Genomic DNA, 14,785 nt, shown 5'->3' with positions numbered 1-14,785 from the left:
TTTTAAACAATTTGGAGTGAAACAACAAAGCCTCAAAGTACCTCAAAGCGGTGAAACTTCCCGTCAGACAGTTTCATTTGCATTAGAACAGAAGGCTGCAGGGCTCGGGCTAAAGAGCTGAGGACACAGAAAAATACAACTTCATTAAATATATTTACGTATTATGCATTAATAGAACTATTTAGAGTCAAGTGTCAGGATGAAAATGATTCTAAAATGTTAAATAATCCTTTTTTGCTTACTTGAAAAGAGTTTTTTTTCCAAAGTTTCCAACATAGAGTCACTTTTTTGTTAGTCTGCCAGGGCTCAGATAAAAAAACAGCAAAAATTGAATCTTAAGAGAGTAAAAAAAACCTTGTTTCAAGAAATATTGTTTTGTTTTCTGTGTTGCAAGAAAAACAATCTTAACAAGAAAGTGAATTTTTTTTCTCTAAAAATAGGAATTCTTGGTAAGATCTTTTTTTAACCTAATTTAATAGATATATTTTGCTTGTCTAAAGTACATTTCAGAATTTTTTACCTAAATCTAGGGAGAGTTTCTATTGCAGTTTGGCTACCTTGTAGAAATAGCGACATCCACTCTCCATTTAAACTCGTCCACTGTGGGAAGGTGAGGATCCTTCTGCAGAGAAGCTGCCTCCAGAACCGCTCGACTGCAAATACAAGGAGCAGAGCAATATAATACTTTTAATTAATTAAGATGTCTTCTTTGGAGTTATATAAAGGGCTGCACCACACCAAATGTATGAAGTATGAAAAGTCGGGAACATACCGGTTCCCAAAAACCACACTGCAGAAATCTGTGATAAAGTCTTCAGGTATCCTGACGATAGAAACAAGAGAATTTTACAAAAGAGAGCAGATTTAAAATGATAAATGTGAACAGTGGGATTTTAATAATAATAAAAAAGCATAGTCCTTACCTCAGCTCTCTTAGATCTTCTTTGAAGGCCTGACACAGAAATTAAGCAAAGATTTTTAAATATTTTTTTCAAATATTTAAGCACATTTCCAGCCTGCCATATCTGACACAGTAAGATCCAATACTGAAGCCATGAAGTTAATTGTATTATTTACTACATTATGAAAAGTCAGTAAGCTTGTAAACGTCCATGTTATATCTTTTAGATATTCGACTTAAATAGAACAAACTGGATAAAACTCAATGTTTTAAAAAAAACTGATTTTGTCTTTATTTACATCACATTTTCCCAATATCTTTAATCATTGTTTGAGCCTCCCCCCAATGCAGAAGGTGGCGGTTGAACAGAGAGGTGACAACATAGCTGAACCCATGTCTGCTTTAGCAAAATTCATGATTCAAGACAACTTCAGATTTAGTTTTACACTTTGCTTAAAGCAAATTGGTGTAACAGAAGATTTAAAAAGGCAATGCACCAGAGTTTAGAGCAAATGTATTGATATCAAGGACTTGATTTATCCTAAAGAAACTTTAAAAAGAATTCCACTAAAAACATTCCAATGATCCCAACCAAAGTAATTCAAAGCTGACACTTTCAGATTTGCATTTTGCCCACAGAATTATACATTTTAAATTACTTATTTTTAATCTGTATTTTTTATTAAAAATCCCCAAAAAATGGGAATTTATTCTTCTATCCATCCTCTTCAGAATCCACTGAATCCCTTTTAGAATCATGAGGCTGCTGGAGCCAACCAGCATGAGGAGGAAATGTAAACTTCACACAGAAATAACCCAGCTGGGATTTAAACTAGATCATTCTCACTGTGAGATGAAAGCGATAATATCTACTATGGCCAAGACACTTGTCTGGTCTTTAAGTAAACAATAAATATATATATAAACCCAAATTCTTCTACCGTACATCAACGGTATCTCACCTCCTGTTTGAGTAACGCTGCAGGGATGCGAGTGGCTTCAGAGAGCACTCTGTGCATCCCTGCTATGACATGGCTAAGCCTCTCTTGTGAGATGACTGTAGTCTCTGCTATCGACTTCATGGCCTCTCGGCAGTCCTTCCCCTCCAGAGCACTAACCACAGCTGGACACACACACACAACATTACAATAAAAATAAAAATAAAAACCCTGAAACTCAAACTAAGAACAATTATTGACAATAACAATTATTAACTTTAGGCATGACATGTACTACAATAAATTACAGAAGTTTAAATACTTTTCTTTATACTGTAATAGAGATAAAAGCAAAGTTAGAATGTATAGTATAAAGGTATTATATTTAACATAAAAATTACTAAATTGAATGGATTATAGGGCAAAGATAAGTACATTTTGTGCTATAATACTTTCGCAAATAATGTAAAAGTTACACTGATGATAAAAAAGGGGGATAAAAACAATATTTGGTGTATAAACTAAAGGCTTATTTGGTGAAGAAATTGAAGGAGAATATATTTTTACATTATGCTAAACCATAGTCAGGAGCAATGCATGCAATAATAACCCCTTTTGCAAAAAAAAGACCAAGAAAATAAAAGTTTTTAAAGCATTTTCTATTCCTCAACGATAGAAAAAAAAACAAATAAGACATGCTAACCCACCATAATAGGCTTAAATCGTTTGCCAAATACATTGATTTACCTTTCAGTAGTTTTCTAAACAGATCTTGATCCACATCCTTCAGATTTTTTGACATTGACTCGATTTCCGGAGGCACCCTTCCTCCTAGAAAGCCTAAATCTTTTGCATGACCAGACGACATTCTGAATGGGCAGCAATATAATTAAAATAGAGTGAAAACATAAAAAAACGAGAGGTTTATGTTTATGTGACAGCTTCCGCCTTCGTGCCACGTGACGCAGTTTTCACTCTAAAATCTCGCGACAACAGTGTGTGACGTCGTCAGTAAAGAAAGGATTTGCAAATGGAGATGGCGGAGGTTACTCTTTAAGCACATAAAGGTTTGTATTTGGCTTTGGTAGTGTTTCATTCATACTTTAAACCGAGTTTTTGTCGATTCAAATTGTTTAAAATGTTAAAATATATCGCTAAGTTCAAGGCTTTTGCTTAAATTGAGCTTTATTTGGAATGTTAGCTAAAAGCTAGCGGGACTAGCTTGTGTTGACATGAGCTTAGGGGGTAATGTTAGCTTGTTGTTAATACGAAGAGTCCCACAGATTCGGTTTTCCTTTTTATAAATATTGTTTCCGTTGTTGTGGATGCCCAGTTGGTCCTAATATGCTTACATAAATATTTCTAACTAATTACGTGACGTGGTTACGTCCATCGAGTCCCGTTTACCAACGAGTCTCCTTACATGACCACAGTACGATTTTCTGAGACAGTATAATTATAACATGGAGTAATTTCATCATACACAGGTTTTGCGGAGAAGTTTAAGAGTTAAAAATTGTAATTTTATTCATCATTCACAAGGAGACATATTTGATTTTGTTTTAATTGTCCCTGTTTGGTTCAGATTATGACTTGTTTTGGTTGAACTGTGAGATGTATCCTACAAAATTGAAAAGGCATGAGGGAAAAAAAGTATATTACAAAAAGGTTAAGGGCTGGTAAATTAACCAAACCCGTAGTATAGATTCATTTATAGCAGAATTATATTTTGTTTTCCTGATTATTGCTGTCAACTATTCAATTTTTTTTAGTCTTGTGGATACATTTGAGTCTCAAACCTACGTGTCTTTGTAACTGGACTTGGGGTGGATTTAACTGTATAACTGGATAGCTCAAATGTTGCTCACCATTTTTTTTTCTACACTAATGTTGGCTTGGGCTTGTGAGGTGCTATAAGCTAGCGTGTAAAAAGAGGGTTGATGGGAAATTAGTGCAAGCTAACTTCCGCACTGAGTCCTGTCTTCAACACAGATATTTCTAATGAGCTCCTGCGGCTCTGCTGAAAATATGTCTTAAAAAACACATCAGGCTTTTTGATTTTTGCTAAAAACTTCTTAATCATAATTAAAAGACCACTGAGTTGAGTTTGAAGAATGGGACTTCGGTGAAGAAAGTAGAAGTTTTTTTGTGTGGTTATGTTATTGTTACGGTGACTCAATAATGATCAGATTTCATGTAAACAAGCTTAATGTGGCAGCTTCCATTTTATCTAAGAATCTCACTAACAATTACCCACCAGTGTAAGTAATTCTACATTAGAAATATAAACCTGAGACTGCATGGACTTGTTTTGTGTGTGAAAAGTTGTTTTTTGAGCAAATGAACGTTTTGGCTTTTACAAAATGTCAGCATTTTAAAAACCTCTGCGTTAAAATCTCAGAGTTTTCAATAACTTTACTTCTACTTATCTTTCCTCTCTTTGTCTTCTGTTTCAGGTATTCCAGCTTTATCCAGCCATGTCTGAATCTCTGTACGAGAAGTTTCTGGCTCCAGAAGAGCCCTTTCCCTTGCTCTCTCAGAGAGCCAACCTCAGTGATGTGGGAACCTTAGATGTTAGTGATTTCAACTGTCAGTTGTCATCTTGTCACAGAACTGATCCATTACATCGTTTTCACAGCAACAGGCAAGTAAACATGTTAGTCTTTCTATGTGGAATATTACGGTGATGTAAACTTTCTGTCAGGGTAAGACTTTTGTAACTTTGTTAGATCATATTTCAGGATTGTTACCAGTAATAGAAAGTCATATTTTTTCTTAAATTGTGTTTTTAAAAAATAGATTTTCAATTGCAAGACATCCATTTTCCAAGAAATTCCATGTATCCTATAGCTACCAGTTGTTTACCAGTGCATGAAGGGTTTTAAAGAATTCTGGAAAAAGGCAGATTTCCATCAAACAGGATTAAAAATAAGTAATTTAGGGCTTCACAGAAACCAAGATAAAGAGAGATTTTTCTGTTTCAAAATAAACTGAAAGAATGTGTGTTATTGTCTAAACATTGTTGTGCAGAGCCTGGCTTCCATGTGTTTTTAAAGCCAAAAAAAAAGCATTCAGAACATTAAAGGATCAAATGATGACGTGTCTATTCTTTTAGGGGAGAAGCAGAAAGAAGACAAAAAAATCATATATATCAGTTATAAAAAAATGTTGCACCCTTCTTATTTGTGCACCATAGGCTGTGGACCATTGGCCAGTGCATTATACTCAAACAAGTTATCGGCTTGAGACCAAATATGGTGGAAAAAGAGTATTTGAGCCTTTACTTCATTAGAACATATTCTGATCAATTCTTCATGATATAAACAGGTTTATTTGGAACCTACACTGGTAAAAATCAACATAAATACTCATGGTTTAAAGTTTCTGATTGTATTCATACAATTCCTTGATTGTATGTATGTATATGTCTGTCTGATGGACAGATCTTTATTGTCAAAACTTTAACAATATCACATGAAAACATTGTTCCTATTGTTCCATTTAAAATAAAGGATGCTTGGATAAGACATTTTCACCAGTTTACATTAACGTTAAGAATAAACACAAGTAAAGACATAGATACAATTAAATATATGAATGTATATAAATAAAAGGCATAAATTAGCAGTTTTTATGTGTTATATAAATATGAAATGTGTGTTGTATTTTCCTACAATAAATATTACCCTCTCCAGATCTAAACATGTCATCAGATCTATATTCATACAGTTCCAGAATTAACTGTCAAGGGCTGTGCCCCTTTTGTGTGCAGGTGGAACCTCACCTCCTGTGGGACCAGTGTAGCGAGCTCAGAGTGCAGTGAGGAGCTTTTCTCCTCCGTTTCTGTGGGCGATCAGGACGACTGTTACTCTCTGCTGGACGACCAGGAGCTCACGTCGCTGGACCTGTTCCCTGAAGGCAGCGTTTGCAGCGACGTCTCCTCCTCCATCAGCACCTACTGGGACTGGTCTGACAGCGAATTCGAGTGGCAGGTAATCAGGTTCTCTCTTTTTCATCCTATAGATGTCTAATGTATTTTAACCACTTTGAATTTCCCAGAAACATGACTTTGGTTTTCAATCTTTTTGTGTTTTTTGTCACAGCTGCCAGGAAGTGACATCGCCAGCGGCAGCGATGTTCTCTCTGACATCATCCCGAGCGTGCCGAGTTCACCCTGTTTGTTTTCCAAAAGGAAGCCGAAGCCCCACCCCCACCGCAACCTGGATGAACTTCCATGGAGCGCCATGAGTAACGATGAGCAGGTAGACGAACTCGCTGCATCTTCACGCCTGCAGCGACCCCACAAACGCTCTGCTTTTAGTTCAAATGTTTGTTTCTGCTGTTCGTCCTCATCACAGGTGGAGTACATTGAGTACCTGAGTCGGAAGGTCAGCACGGAGATGGGGCTGAGAGAACAGCTGGACATTATCAAGATCATCGATCCGTGTGCTCAGATCTCTCCCACCGACAGCGAGTTCATCATCGAGCTCAACTGTCTGACCGACGAGAAACTCAAACAGGCGAGCAGCTCTCAGAAACAAACACTTCAACCAAATCTGCTTCTGTTTATTTTAACACAACCTCACCTTCCTTATATATTTTTTGTTATATAACACAATAATTTCACAATGAACCTGAAACTATACAAAAAACACAATTCCAAGAAGTAACATTTTTCATTTTTTAATGCAAAAGAAAAAAAAATGTTTTGTGATGAAAGCAAAGTTAAAGTGTAAAAATTCACAAGAAAATGTGTAAATTCCTCCAAATAATCAAAGACAAGATAAAAAGAATGGAAAAAATGCAACAAAAAAATAAAAAAAACCAAACTGTCCTGGTGTCTTCATCTGCACTTCACTCCTTCTCTTCACTTCAGGAGTATCATGTGCAGTTATGTAGACAAATATCTCAAAATGTGTTTTATTCCCTACTTTATAATATTCCCCATTAATGTAGAAATGACAAGATATCTCCATTTTTATATAAGTTTGCACCACGGAAACCGTCTCTAAAACCGTTGCACATAACAGCTGATTATTGTGAACATTTTGATTTATGATGAAATAATGCACTAAGTAGTTTTGTCTTGGATTAAAACAAACTTATCGATAAATATTTTATGACAAAGCAGTGTTTGATGTTTGCAGCTATTCTCTTTAAAGTGACACAACAAAATGCACGTGTTGGTATGCTTTGTGTGTGCTGGCCTGTCACTTTAATTTTGATTTATGATTGAGCCTGACTTTTGTTCAATAAAGTTTTTTACAAATAAACAGTTTTAGATTACAATACTCATTATGACCTCTGTGAGCAGAAATAATCCCAATTTAAAGCATAATTTAAAGCTTTTAGCAATAGAACAGAAATGGTAAAACTTGATGAAAGGTTCTCACCATCCGTGTCTCTCGTGGTGCGTTTAGGTGCGTAACTACATCCGGGAGCACGGCCCCAGGCAGCGGGCCAGCAGCACCAGGGAGGGCTGGAAGCGGAGCAGCCACAGCAGCGCCAGCACGGGCGGCGTCAGCGCGGTCAGCAGCAGCAACGCCAGCATGGTCAGCTCAGCCAGCTCTTCCACCGGCTCCACTGCCTCCAACTCTGTGGCAGGTGAGAGGCTGCTGAGAAGACCCTCAGACTTCTGGGAAAATAAGAGGAGTTTCCTCACAAACGGCTGCAGCTGAAAAACTTTATTATTTTCCAGCTGATCTGAAGGAGGATTTACCGCTGGAATATGAACACATTTTAGTACATTGTGAGGAGTTCTTCATTTCCGGTTGTATTTTTGTGTGATGTGGCGCTTTAGGTGGTCCAGCCTCGGCCTGCAGTGGAAGCAGCGCTGCTAATATCAGCAGAGCTCACAGCGACGGAAACCTGTCCAGCGCTGCAGAGCGAATACGAGATTCCAAAGTAAGAACATCGACTGTGTGAAAGCACAGAGTCAATCCTGTGCTTTTACTGCTCATATTTACCTCCAATCCTTCTAATGTTTTTAGGTTTTTTTCTATCAAAGACCAAAGGTGGTGTTTTCACTCACTCTTTTTGGCAAAAATGACTTTGTTGAATTGAAAGAAGAAACCATTACTGTCATGCAATTAATTAATTCTGACCTTTAATGAATTAATCTAATATATTCGTTTTTCATCTAACCGAGAAATGATTGGGAAAAGATTAATTTTGAGGTATCTTCAATTAAATTTGTTATGTTGTAGCAGAGTAAGAGATCAAAATACAAATAAAACAAGACCTTATGAAGTTTAAATAACTACAAAGTCGCACAATAATGACACCACAGCAGCGACTGTCACAAATAAAACATGCAAGTAAACAGTTGGACCTTTTGTTTTATATTTGGGAAAATTAAAAAGGGTATTACATTAAAAAGACACTCTAATTTGTCTGTAATTAATCGTCATTAACAACATAATTTGACAAATCAACTTCCTGTTACTCCGTGTGAAGCTGATGCTTCTTCCACAGTTAGAAAAGTGTAAATATGCACACAAAAAAACATTGTTTTTATTTAATACTTTTAACTCAACTATGTGATCAGGTGAATTATGGCTATTGATAAATCTGGAGAGTAAATCCTAATCAAAGGTTTTCCATTTGAACAGTTGAAGTTTCTTCAAGTATATTCCATCCTTCAGAATATTTTTGATTTGTTTTAAAGATTAAAAAGCAAATCATTTTAGTCATTTTGTTAAATTAAATTAAATATATTAATATTGTTAGAAATGAATTGTGTGATTAAAAACAGTTAGATTATTTTGGTGCTCTTCAAAATCATTCTATAAACTTAAAAAAAGTAAAATTCTCTTTTTTTTATACGATAAAATGTGCTCTTATTTCCTATTGTTTTACAGCATTAGTTAGTATTTCCTTGTTTATGATCAAAGTATCATTTGTTTTTGTTAGAATTTTAATGCACATTTAAAAAAAGGTTTGTAAAGCTCTGGAAAAGATTGAAAATACAAAAAAACAATACAGACTATTAACACAGAACACTAACTATTTAAGAGTTTTTCACTTACACTAATGAAAAACCACCAAAGGATCTAACATTTTTATCATCTCTAGAACACATTTCTTTATGGAAATAAGTTGTAGAAAGAAATATAGTGATAAATGAAAAAATATGTATTTCTTAGCATGAAAACAATAAAAAAGTGCAAAATTGATCAATTAAAGTGAAAGCTAAGCTTATGTTTCCCTAATTTTAAGAGGTTTTGCTGCTTTTATCTCATAAATATTGGTAATAAATTAAGGTTGTATTCTCAGTGTGTGAATTAATGAATGAAAATAAGTAATTTCATTTAAAAAATAAATAAATAAATTGAGACTTTGAAGAGTTTAAATTTTGATTTAATTTATCTGGAAGCATAAGACCGAGTTTAGCAGGTTTTTACAGTAAAAATTAGGCGTTTTCTTCTAATCTAATCTCTAGAAATCATCTAATTGTTTTCACCTGTGAATATATTAATAAGTTATTTGTTGGCTCCTCCCCTCCTTTCAGAAACGCTCAAAGCAGCGCAAACTCCAGCAGAAAGCTCTGCGCAAGCGGCAGCTGAAGGAGCAGCGGCAGGCGCGGAAGGAGCGCCTGAGCGGACTCTTCCTGAACGAGGAGGTGCTGTCGCTCCGGGTGACGGAGGAGGACGACCACGCCGACGACCTGGACATACTGATGTGACAGCAGTGAACCAGTCAGTGCTCCCTCTGCGCCTGCTCCCCCCGCCGCCGCCGCCAGACCACTGCGCGCCCTCAGCCTGTAGCCTCGCTTTACGTGCTGATGTTAGTGCAACACACAAGTGCTTTTAGTCCTACTTAATCGCTCTGCTGTCTGTCATGAAGCTGAAATGCTGCTGGAAACTCTCCAGACTGTAAAAACTTAAAAAAAAAAAAAAAGGCTTTTGACCATCGCTCTCGATCAACCCATGACCTCCAGAAGGACAGATCAGACCAAGGAAAGGGAGCAGAATCCTTTCATTTGAGGCTTCAGCTGTACATGGTCGGGATTTAAGCGCGTCTTACTTCAACGGACGACAGAGCAGGCTGATGGTGGGAGCTGTTTCTGGTCTGTCTCTCCATCCGCTGAACGTCATGGCTCCATTTCATCAAGGCCTGGAGGGAGCACTGAAAACTGCATGATCAGATCGACTGCTGGTGTGGTCGGGCAATGCATCACTACAGGCGTATTCCTGTCAGTAAAACCCATCCATGATGTAAATAGGCGACAGATACTCTAACTACTGCTTGCTTTCAAGTCGACGGAAGGGGTTTAAGTTTTCCGTTTGTGTGAAACTGATTCAGGATTGTAAAAGAAATGGGTCGTCGCAGCTTAAAGCCTAAAATTATTTCCTGTCGTTTGATTCTTTTTGTGTCACTAAAGTTTTCTTTGTGAACACTCCTACTTAAATGAATTGATTGCCGTCAGCATTATAACCATTTTTTTAAAGTCTTATTAGTTTTTCAGAGGTGGTTGTAGCTGTGAACTTCAGTTTAGTCTGTTGAGGTGACGAATCGCCACTAAAGTTTACCGTAAGTGTAGTTTTTGTTTGTTTTTCCTCCTTTTTGTGTTGCTTTACTGGTTTTAAGAACAGCTTGAATCGACCACTGCAGTTGCTGACCTAAAACTTCTATTATAAATGTGCTGTTGAGTGTATAAAGCTAACTATATTGTAAAAAAATAAGAAGAAGCAGCTTTAACCTTTCGCTAGCAATGAACTACTACATTTCTATTTTGAAAACAGATCATTTTTGAAGAAAAAAAGCAGATGAAATCTCGTGTGATGAAACATTTGTGCAACTAAGAAGGAGTTAACTAACGAGACCCGCGCCAGTGATGCTGCACTACAACTAAACACTGTAGAGACGAGACTTGGACCATCAGCAGATCAGTTTCTGTGTAATATTTCCCATGAACCACTGATGTTGCTTGTTGTTGGATGGGAGTCCAACCAGCTGTTCTGAGGAGCTGTAAACTTGACAAATAAACTAAGTTGTACCCTATTGTGTTTTTTATGTGCAATTATTATAATAAATAAAACTGAATTATATCTATTTAAAAAAACAATACCTGCAAACATTTAGGTGTACAGGGTGAAAGTGAATGAATTAAAATTACTCATCCAAAAGTAACATCTCTTAAAATAATACTTTTAACTCTAAATTGACCAAAATTCCTCTTAAAAATTGGTTTTATATGGTAAAAGTGAAGAGGTGCAGTAGTTAATCCATTAATTGAATTACATTTGTACAGTCAAGCCTGATTAATCAGAGGTGGGTTGTTAATCAAATTAAGCTGGTTTCAGAATGAAATGAATATTGTTAATGGATAATACCATTTGGATAGAGGTAGATATATTAAGTTTATTTTATTATGCACTTGATTATCTTAAACGTAATGCAAGGAATCCGCAAAACTGATTTTTTGGCTGCAGATGTCCCGAATCGATTTTAGATCAGGGAATCGGATCCTTCAAAATGAATAAATATTGACTATAAATTTCATCATCATCCACGATTTATGATATAAATCAAATCGTTCTTCAAATGAACACCTCTAGAAAAAATGCAATAAAACATTTTGGCAGTTGCCAAAGAGCAAGTCATGTGTCAATTTTACATTTATGACTTTATTTAGAAAAAAAATAACATTTGACTATTTTTTTTGTTAAATCGAGAAATAAATTGTACATTTGCAAAAACCTCTATGTTTTATTTGGTGCATTTGTGGGTCCCGCCAAAGTTAGTGGGTGTTACACCCCCAGTCTAGGGGATTGTAAAAGAATATAACATAAAGAGAAGAAAAAAAGGAACTAAATGCCCTAATGACTCAAAATAATCTCATTAAGACCCCAGGAATAAAAGTAATCTGGGATCAAGCAACTATTTACTTGAAGATAAGCACATTTTACATGGATCTGGAATGGGGTGAGGTTCAAAGAAGATGTTCAATTTTAAAATGTTGCCATGGAGATCCTCATCCAATCAGGGGCTCTGGACAATTAGGCACAAAGAAGAAAGAACAGACAGAAAACCTCTCACTTTGACAGAAAATATAGAAACAGATACATACAATCCAATAGAAAAAAGGGGGTAAAAAAAAATGAACAATTGGCTTCAAGAGGAGATGAAGAAGCCCCCAAGAAGCCTTCACGTAGTGGATGCTGCACAAAATAGCATCAACTATTAAATTCTCAGCTCCATTTTTATATTTAAGTTGCCTCAAGAATCGTCCTACCGCCGTTCCTTAAAACCAAGTTCCAGGTAGGAGTTAAACCTGCAACTATCTCCACACAGAAGACCAAATTCCACATAACATAGAGGATCAGAGACAGGTTTCTTAGTGGGCGTTCCAAAAATACAACGCCACAAGAAGTCTGTTCCTCCACCATGTCAGTGTGAGGAGGTGCCAGACTGTTCTCCTGTTTGTTCATCAGTTATTTATTTACACTTCAATCATCTAAATATAAAAGAAGAGTCAGTGGAAGAAGAATCAGCTTGACATTAGCTTTAAGAATTTGCTTTTTTTTCAATGGATCCAACCACACTTTCTGCTTTACTACACATTTAATAAAAGTTCATTTAAAAGAGAATAGGAGTTATAGAACTGACCTTGCTTTAGAATGAACTTTATTGACAGTAACATTTTTACAATAAACAAATAATCTGCAAACATGAAATCATTATTTTGATGAGTTTGTAAATATTCGTGTAAAATGTAAATAGTTCTGGCTCAAGACTGCAGGGGGCAGCAGCGCGTGTGAAGACAGAAGAAGAAGAAGAAATGCGGATATGACGTAGTATTGTTTACACCCGGATGCGCAGCCACTGAAAATGCAAGAACTCTGATATATTTCGGTGTATTTTCGCATTTATTTAACTGAATTTGCTCACAACTTTATCTGATGGGTTCTCACGGACTTTTGGGAAACGAGCCCGAGTCAATCGATTACTCGGTTCATGAAGCCTGGAACGAGGCCACCAACGTCTACCTGCTGGTCATCCTGGTCAGCTTGTGCCTGCTCATGTACGCCAGGAAGTAAGTACGGTTTCCATGTCACCCGAAATGGGATTAATGAGCTAAAAATAATCAAATAAACGTTAGTGATCCTGTGATGACTCCAGTTGCTGTCTGTCTCTGAGCAGAAACAAGAGGAAGATCATGCGCATCTTCTCTCTGCCTCCCACCGTCGGTACCAGCCCGGAGCCCAACTTCTACGACAGCCTGCAGAAGGTCCGACTGCGGCAGCAGCTGGAGATGTACTCTCTGGGTGAGCATAGATGGACAAATACTTTGAATAGATAGATTTTAATTTAAGGACAAAACGAACACACATGAACCAAACAAGTCCGTAGAACCAAAAAAACAACAACAACAACTGATATTTGTCTGATTTCTCGAGTTATCAGAATATTCAAGTGATCCTTTAAACAGGAAAATCTAATATATTTGGTCAAACATTGAGCCTTTTTGCATGTTTAGCAAACGAAAAAGAAACTAACAACTATGATGATGAATCTCATTATCAGCTGTGATGATAATGCTGATTTAAAAAATCGGAAGATTTTCAAATGTATTTATTTAAATTAGAACAATGAACACAAGTCTTTTTTCTTGAATTACGGAACACAAATATGCTAGAATTAGCACAGTAGCTAAATTATACCTGTTGTCTTAAAAACAAAACATACAGACATTGCAAACAATGATAAAAAGGCATATTTTCCTCATTTTTTCTGATTTCATAAGTTCAGTTGTGTTTGTTGAGAAATCTGATTAACATAATCAACTGCAGACAATTGTGCAAACAATGAAAATCCTTTCATTAAAAAATAATTTTTGAAACTACGTTTTATAGTTGTAGATGTATCCTTCAAGTGTAGATGTAATCAGGGCTGGAGATGGCTGCAGACATGCATGAAATGCCAACATCTGTGTTTTCCTCCGTCCTCCAGCCAGGAAGTTTGACCAGCAGCAGCAGCAGACTGACAGTGTGCAGCTCGTCATGGAATGAGTTCACCGTTTTGTCCAAACATCCGCTCATTTAAGCACTTCCTGTGCAGATGCAAGGACTCGGAAGGCTGTTATAATGTGTTAAAGACACCGCTCCCATCCTCCCTGGGAATTTTTGTTTTTGGAAGGACATTTGCTTTTTGTTGTGATCCACCAAACAGGAAGGAGGAACAAAGCAGAGGTTTCACTAGAGACACTAAGGTGGTGATTGAAGCAGAGCTGATGCAGAAGAGGAGACGTTCGGAATGAAGAATTTCCAGAGTATTGACCAGTACTCTTTAGTTTTAACATGAGAAACAGTTCCTTGTGATTTTTTTTATGTTTGTGTTTATAAATGATTATTCCTAAAAATAAAAGCACATAAATCAGAATGTTTCCTTTGCAGGTTCTTGTCAAGGGATTATCTGAGTATTTTTTTTTTTTATTCCCATCCATCCAACTTCAGAAGCAGCTGAATTCCTTTTGGGATCACATGGTTGCTGGAGCCTATCCTATCTCATGCACAAGGAGAACACACAAACTCCACACAGAAAATACCCAGTCGGTTTTTCTCACTGTGAAACAAGATTCCAAACCACTACACCATCCACAGTGCAGCTCCAGTTACTCTTTCCACTTTAAAATTCAAAGAAAATATTCAACAAGTTCGCTTTTTTTCTTTATATTCTGAGCTGAACTGTTTCTTGTATGGATTGTTGTTGCATTTAAGCATATATGTTATGCGAGTCTGTCATAACCCAAACAAAATACTTCCCAAATCTTTTAGGTAAATCTTTTCAGTAATCTGAAATAAATGAATTGTTGGGACCCAGATTATAGTGAGACATTTGCAGATAACTTTTGGGGCACAATTTATGTTAAATGCTTACGTTTTTCCCGCTTAGATTTACTGCCATCCACCAAGTTTGCAATCACAGCACTCTACATTGATGT

The 14,785-nt window shown here is 36.5% G+C and overlaps 3 protein-coding genes across 4 annotated transcripts in view; 2 read left to right on the top strand and 1 right to left on the bottom strand.

Annotated features, from left to right (window-relative positions):
• Nucleotides 1-2,804, bottom strand: part of commd5 (COMM domain containing 5) — an 8,453-nt gene extending 5,649 nt beyond the window's left edge. Inside the window, exons 1-6 of one of the 2 annotated variants that reach the window (XM_024283579.2) lie at nt 2,587-2,804; nt 1,864-2,024; nt 924-952; nt 773-823; nt 558-653; nt 42-117 (exon numbers count right to left, since the gene is read on the bottom strand). In XM_024283579.2, the coding sequence (XP_024139347.1) occupies nt 42-117; nt 558-653; nt 773-823; nt 924-952; nt 1,864-2,024; nt 2,587-2,707 (534 nt within the window). In that variant the 5' untranslated portion in view covers nt 2,708-2,804. The remainder of the gene's footprint in view (nt 1-41; nt 118-557; nt 654-772; nt 824-923; nt 953-1,863; nt 2,025-2,586) is intronic. The other variant, XM_024283580.2, reaches the window with a different exon arrangement.
• Nucleotides 2,781-10,842, top strand: fam199x (family with sequence similarity 199, X-linked). Its single transcript, XM_024283578.2, has 8 exons — nt 2,781-2,906; nt 4,296-4,483; nt 5,612-5,831; nt 5,943-6,101; nt 6,198-6,359; nt 7,260-7,443; nt 7,640-7,743; nt 9,350-10,842. The coding sequence occupies exons 2-8, from the start codon at nt 4,317-4,319 to the stop codon at nt 9,521-9,523; spliced, it is 1,170 nt and encodes a 389-aa protein (XP_024139346.1). The 5' UTR covers nt 2,781-2,906; nt 4,296-4,316; the 3' UTR covers nt 9,524-10,842.
• Nucleotides 10,843-12,606: 1,764 nt separating this feature from the next.
• Nucleotides 12,607-14,223, top strand: smim19 (small integral membrane protein 19). Its single transcript, XM_024283595.1, has 3 exons — nt 12,607-12,877; nt 12,985-13,109; nt 13,795-14,223. Exons 1-3 carry the CDS (start codon nt 12,744-12,746, stop codon nt 13,851-13,853), a joined length of 318 nt encoding a protein of 105 aa, XP_024139363.1. The 5' UTR covers nt 12,607-12,743; the 3' UTR covers nt 13,854-14,223.
• Nucleotides 14,224-14,785: the final 562 nt, after the last annotated feature.

This window comes from Oryzias melastigma, linkage group LG10 (genome assembly GCF_002922805.2).
Source record: "Oryzias melastigma strain HK-1 linkage group LG10, ASM292280v2, whole genome shotgun sequence".
NCBI classification, from domain to species: domain Eukaryota; kingdom Metazoa; phylum Chordata; class Actinopteri; order Beloniformes; family Adrianichthyidae; genus Oryzias; species Oryzias melastigma.
This window is presented reverse-complemented; position numbering and strand designations above follow the sequence as displayed.

Excerpts from the sequence above, each read along its gene's own strand:
- fam199x (XM_024283578.2), top strand. The coding sequence starts at position 4,317 with ATGTCTGAATCTCTGTACGAGAAGTTTCTGGCTCCAGAAGAGCCCTTT. Across the intron at positions 6,360-7,259 it reads CCGACGAGAAACTCAAACAG|GTGCGTAACTACATCCGGGA; the intron begins GCGAGCAGCTCT and ends TGGTGCGTTTAG. Across the intron at positions 7,444-7,639 it reads TGCCTCCAACTCTGTGGCAG|GTGGTCCAGCCTCGGCCTGC; the intron begins GTGAGAGGCTGC and ends GTGGCGCTTTAG.
- smim19 (XM_024283595.1), top strand. The coding sequence starts at position 12,744 with ATGGGTTCTCACGGACTTTTGGGAAACGAGCCCGAGTCAATCGATTAC. Across the intron at positions 12,878-12,984 it reads CTGCTCATGTACGCCAGGAA|AAACAAGAGGAAGATCATGC; the intron begins GTAAGTACGGTT and ends GTCTCTGAGCAG. Across the intron at positions 13,110-13,794 it reads GCTGGAGATGTACTCTCTGG|CCAGGAAGTTTGACCAGCAG; the intron begins GTGAGCATAGAT and ends TCCGTCCTCCAG.